General features: G+C 45.4%; 1 protein-coding gene across 2 annotated transcripts; it reads right to left on the reverse strand.

The window, feature by feature from the left end:
- Positions 1 to 1364: 1364 nt before the first annotated feature.
- LOC122025255 lies at positions 1365 to 5488 on the reverse strand. 2 transcript variants are annotated; one of them, XM_042584039.1, is made up of 4 exons: positions 3516 to 3890; positions 3011 to 3431; positions 2351 to 2698; positions 1365 to 2250 (listed from the first exon to the last, which is right to left on the reverse strand). In XM_042584039.1, exons 2-4 carry the CDS (start codon positions 3425 to 3427, stop codon positions 1627 to 1629), a joined length of 1389 nt encoding a protein of 462 aa, XP_042439973.1. In that variant the 5' UTR covers positions 3428 to 3431; positions 3516 to 3890; the 3' UTR covers positions 1365 to 1626. The 2 variants fall into 2 exon arrangements, with proteins under 2 accessions (XP_042439973.1, XP_042439974.1); XM_042584040.1 differs by lacking the exons at positions 3011 to 3431; positions 3516 to 3890 and adding an exon at positions 3923 to 5488.
- Between the last annotated feature and the right edge of the window lie 353 nt (positions 5489 to 5841).

Here is a 5841-nt window from a genome sequence, read left to right on the forward strand (position 1 = left end):
TATAAATTTTAAAAATAAAAAATTTAAAAATAAAAAAATTTAAAAATTTTAAAAAAATTAAAAAAAATTTAAAAATTTTAAAAATAAAATAAATAAATAAATTAAAATTAAAAAAATGTAAAAAAATAAAAAATATAAATATAAATAATATAAAAATATAAAAACATTAAAAAATAAAAAAACACATTAAAAAGTAAAAAAATATACCGGAAAAAGAAAAATAAAAAAATATTAAAAAATAAATAAATAATAATAATATTATGTATAGTTGGTTTTGTAACTGAGGTTAATATGATAAAATATTAAACTAGGGTATTCATTGAAACCTTCAAACAAACAAATTTTTGTTGCATTACCTAAGTTGAACCAAACAACATTTGGTTATGTTTTATTCCCTATAACCTTGGTTATGTGATTATCAGGTAATCACATAACCAAGCTTATACATGATGACTTGAACCAAATGCACCCTTAGAGTTTGATCTCAATTTAAATATGCATGGTAACTAGCACTATTGATAGACAATCATAGACTCCAATTGTGCACGTGAGACAGACAACAAAGTATAGAGGCGCGAACGTATGATCGTGCTAAGTTTGACTTAATTCTCTAGATTATCAAAAGGATTTGCACATCAAGAGGTAATATCTTATTCAAACAAATAATCTGAATTCACATGGATCATTAGTGGTGAGTATTTTTTCCACTATTCTCTCATATTTAATTTTACTAAGGAACCCAACAGGAACTTGCTCCCATTCATAATAGGTAAATTGAATATCGTAATTCACATTTGGATTAATTATTTCCTAACTCCTCTGAAACTGAGATGATGGACCACCTTTCATTATAATTGGAGAACTGAAATTAAAAGTGATTGAGATTTTAAAATTTAGAGATGAGAGTAGAAAATATGGTGTACAAATAATGAAATGAATGCTTTATTTATATAATTTAGAGAATAATAAACATTAAATAGTCATTGATAAAAAAAAATATATCAAATAATCAACCGTTAAAAAAATCCATCAATGGTTAAAATCAAGTATTCCAACATTTATAAATAAAAAAAAATAAAAATAGCATTGAATTGACGATTTGAACCGCCAATTGACCTGTTATGGGTCCGGGGTAAGTCTAGTTTGGATCCGACCGAGGCTAGGGTCTAGACACTCCTCTCGTTAAAACGAGTACAAGGACCCACTAGAACCAAAAGAGAAAAAACATCGATGAGAATGAAGCTTCTGAGTGTCATGAAATAATAAAGCTAATGCATGTACATGATAGTAGAAGAACGACATGGCAAAAGCCAACATTACAGCGAGCACGTAGTAACCATTGATATCAGAGAGAGCCGCAGAAGTTTGGTTAACATCCACTTTGTGTCACAAGCAGCGATGGCAGAGTTGAAGTATATAAAATGAAAAAAAAATAACAAACCAGAATTTTCCTGCAGGGCAAATATACTGGAACTGATGATACTCATGAACAATTATGCCCATATCTACAGAGGATGAATTCATTCACAGATACCAAAATCCATCAAATTCCTTTCTGAAATCCTATAGTTTCAGTCATAGTCAGTTTGAGCAAAAGAACTGTCCATGAACAATTTCAGTTTGGCATCAGACGTCTCTCCACAAGATGTTGTCATCATCCACATCGTGAGGCTTCTCAAGCGCTGCAACCTTAGACCTATTACTTCCCATCACACTGCCTCTTCCCCTCTCCGATTGCTGCGGCAGCTCACAGGCTTCGCTGACTGTTCCACGTTTTACGTCGGCCGGAGGGATGAAACAGTCAAGTGAGAGGCCGGGAACGTTGAAAACCACTTCATCGATCGTCCATTCCTCCTCCATTCTAGTCTTGCTGTGGCTCATCGCCACTTCACCAAACCGGAAAAGATTGACGACTGAACGCCCTGAGTGTGCGATCATCATGCCCTCGACCGGGCGATAGTCATCGATGGAGGAGTTAATTGAGGTCTCCCAGTACACAGCATCGCCTCCGGCGCTCGACTGAATTCGAGTCAGATGTGAGTCCTCCACATGCGTGAGAAGTCCAGTCTTTTGGCTGAAGTAGCCAAACAAGACATGCCTGATGATCTCCGCGGGGCCTTCACTCCTAGCCTTCAATGACCGTGGATCCGCACAGAGCTTGAGGATGAAACAGTCCTCTCCATTAACATTCCTCTCGCCGATGCACTGTGCGTCGGCAAACATGTTCGCTGTGGTCAATGGATCAAGTCCCTACAGCGTTAATTAGCTTCGATAAGAATTGAATTTATCTGACAATGAAATTAGAGCACACGACAGAGTTGAGCTGAGCTTGGGGAAGTTGTTTTTTTGCCTGCAAAGCTCGACGAAGGGGTCGAACAGGGCCCTTGGCGGCATGGGCACCGAGCCAGGGAGTGTGACGCCAGACAAGCTTGCCGTTGCAACCGGCACGGACCTTGCTGCCGCCGACAGCCAATTCAACGTACCACATCTCGGGCGCCATCTGCCAGAGGACAAATCCACCGGACTCGGCGTCCTTCGTTGCGTTCCGGCTCTTGACGATCCCAGTGGCCGTCTCAAACTCCGACGCTACCATCTTCACCTTCCCCATGGCATATGCATTCCTGATGGAGCTCAGTAGTTTGACGCCTCCTGAAGCTGCCGTGTACTGCTGCAGAATGTATTGAGCCGAAGATGTTTCCTACCACAAAAGATGATTTGAAGAAAAATCAACACATTTGGGCAGCATCTACCCAAATTGAAGAACTGATTCGATCACGTATGAAGACGGAGATTATTAGTTGACGAGGACAGACGCATTTATTGAGGGAATTGCAACAAACTATAGTATTAAATCTCAGATTCTTCGGAAATTCCATCAATTTGCGGATCAAGCATTCATGTAGTCTCTCAAATATGTTATCACCAACCACATGGGAGGCAGCAGAGGCTTCCGAGGAAAAGCCGGCATCAACAATCAAAGAATACTGAAGTAGGAGAGGAGGATGCTCACAATGGGAGTGTCCTTGATGCCGAGGTGGAGGAGCGGATTGGCAGGCGAGACGTGGACGGGGGCTAGCGGCGCCCCCATGACACAGAGGAGGAGGCGGAGGTCCGGACGGCGGCAGGCTCCCGAGGAGACAGACGGCGCTCGGTGGATCCGACCCTTCACCCATTGCCCCCACCCCTCTTTCCCCGGATCCTCGCCGTCGCCCTCCGGCCCCTCCGCCAGAGGCGACAGAATCCCCGACGCCGGCACCAGCAGCTCTGCCGGCAACCCCCGCGGATGCCGGCGATTCCACCGCTTCGGAAGCGCGAAAGGCGAGTGGTTCCGATGCGGACTCTCCGACCTCGACCTCGCCCTCGCCGGCGATAACCCCCGCGCAATCTCCCCTCGAAAAGCCGAGAAGAACCCTAGCTTCTTCTCCATCCCACTGCAAACCCCAACTCTAACACTGAAAACGACCACAAAGAAGCGAAGGCAAAGGCGAAGCTTAGAGAGGGGAAGGGCCAGAAACCTCCAAACTTACGAAACCACAAACTGAAGAAGGAGGAGGAGGAGGAGGAGGAGGTGAGGGCTAAAATGTTAACATTTTCACGCAGAGGGGTCAAGGAGCGAAAACGCAAGAGTGAGAGAGAACCGTGGAGGAGACGAAGAAGACGAACGAGCGAAGAGGAAAAGAAAGCAAGACACGGTGCGAGGTGGTGGGAACAGGACGTGATGGAGGAATAAAGGAAAAGTCAGGGCTAAAATAAATCTAAATAAAAAAAAAAGAGTAGAAAACGAAACAGGGACCAATATAAAAAAATAAATCAGAAAGCAAAAGCGACAACCTATAGCAGTCGATACGGTTACGGAAGAGAGAGCGAGGGGCAGAAAGGGCAGCGAGTCTGGTCACTGCCTGAGCTTTGAAGGTGAGCTCACCGCAAACTCACGTGGCTGGCATGCCAGCAGGAATGCGCCGGAGACGTCGCCGTCCGGCGACCGATCCAATGGCGGAAAAGGCGGCCGAGGGAGCGAGGAGGTTCGATGAAACTGAGCCGGGCGCTCGTCACGTCTCCATCGGGTCATTGATCATTCCATGTGCCGAGGTCTTGACCAGCATCGTCGGCAAATCCATGCTGCATGACTCGCCGTCGCTATATTAAAACACAATTTATTCATGCTTAAAAATTAATTTTTAAAATATTTATCTAGTTTAAAGTATGAGATTATTATTTTACTTCAACTTCTAGAATGTTTAAATCACGTAATTTATAATTGTTCATGTCGAGAATATGAGAAGATGGAACTGTCGGAACGACATATCTGAATGTTGATCGTATTTTCATGACCCGGAGGGTGAGCTATCTTCTATGTTGACCAAGTCATCGGAACACCTCCGGTCAACGCTACTTGCAGCCAGCGACCGAGTTACCCCGGTCTCTGATATCTCCATGCTCGAGACGGGTCCCACGAACATATAAGTAGTCAAATAATGGTAAAGCCACTAAATACACACAAGATGAGTACAGGGACATACCCTGACCCCGGGGGTGCCCTCGGATGGATCGGTGAACTGGTCGCGATGCTGATTGAGTCGTCGCGGCCCTGAAGGGTAGATGAATGTGGATAGCTGAGGAACCGGATCTGAGAGCGACGACACGGAAGCCATGCAACAGGGATCCAAAAAGACGGCGCGTAGGCCGGATATGATAACGGCTCGCAGGCCGGCACACGGCACGCAGGCCGGCACACGGCACGCAGGCCAGATATAATAGCGGCTCGCAGGCCAGATGATACAAATAACTCACAAGCATGATAATAGTACGAATAGCGAAACACAACACGGCTCGATGACCAGAACCCCATCTCGACTCGAAGGTCGGCATAAACACATAATACGAGCGGCGCCGGCCGTTGGAGGTGGCGCCCGCTGCTGGAGGCGATGATGGTGACCGCAGGAGGCGGCGACGGTGGCTGCAAGAGGCTGAGGCGGCGCCATTGGGGGCGATGGAGCCCGTTGGCTACGGCGCGTGGAGGCGGCTGCAGCGCGGGGAGGTGGCTACAACGCGGGGAGGCAGCCGGGCAAGGAGTTGTGGGGTGCTAGCCGGCTCAAGCAAAGACCGTTATGGGTGTCGTTGAAGACTTCCTAAGACGGCGACGGCGCTCCCCAGAGACGTCAGTGGGGAGAAAGAAAGGAGGCGCTGCCAGCGACGAGAGAGCGTGAAGAGGAAGAGGGAGGAGGGGTGGCTTGCCGACGAACAGAGAGGAAAAGAAGAGAAGAGGAGGGGGAGATGAACGGCGGCCAGCCTCGGCGCCGACGAGGAACGTGAGAGGAAACCAACTCTCCTCTTGACGGCGGAAGCAAAACCCGAGCCCTCCTCTTTTCTTCCCTTGTGCTTGGCGGCGGCGGAAAACAAAAGCACCCATGCCCCTGGTTCATAGGGGCAGGGCGAGAAGAACACGAAGACCAAACCTCCTCTCTACCTCTTGGCGGCGGTGGCTAAACATGAACCAAAAAATCCTCCAGAACACGAACCCCCTCCTCCACCTCTTAATGCCCTGACAATAAAAAGACACAAATACCCCTCTCTTTCTCTCTAATTCCTATTAAGCCATATCCGTATCCATAACTATTTTACCTATAACAATCTATTGGGATTTGTTTTTTAATTAGACATATTTTATTTTTTAAAATCCTATTCTTATTAAAAAAATATTACTTCCAATATATTTGATTAAATTGATTTTGAGGATATAAATATAATTAAAAAATTAAATAAACATAGAAGACCTGATTTCGTGTCATTTCAAACTTTTTTGACAGGAACTCAGCCAAAATCGACATGATGTATTTAGAG

This window comes from Zingiber officinale, chromosome 9B, assembly GCF_018446385.1.
Source record: "Zingiber officinale cultivar Zhangliang chromosome 9B, Zo_v1.1, whole genome shotgun sequence".
Lineage (NCBI taxonomy): Eukaryota > Viridiplantae > Streptophyta > Magnoliopsida > Zingiberales > Zingiberaceae > Zingiber > Zingiber officinale.

Coding starts and splice junctions, on each gene's coding strand:
- LOC122025255 (XM_042584039.1), bottom strand. CDS start 3,427: ATGGAGAAGAAGCTAGGGTTCTTCTCGGCTTTTCGAGGGGAGATTGCG. Junction 2,699..3,010: donor GCATCAAGGACACTCCCATT/GTGAGCATCCTC, acceptor CTTTTGTGGTAG/GAAACATCTTCGGCTCAATA. Junction 2,251..2,350: donor CCCTTCGTCGAGCTTTGCAG/GCAAAAAAACAA, acceptor TTAACGCTGTAG/GGACTTGATCCATTGACCAC.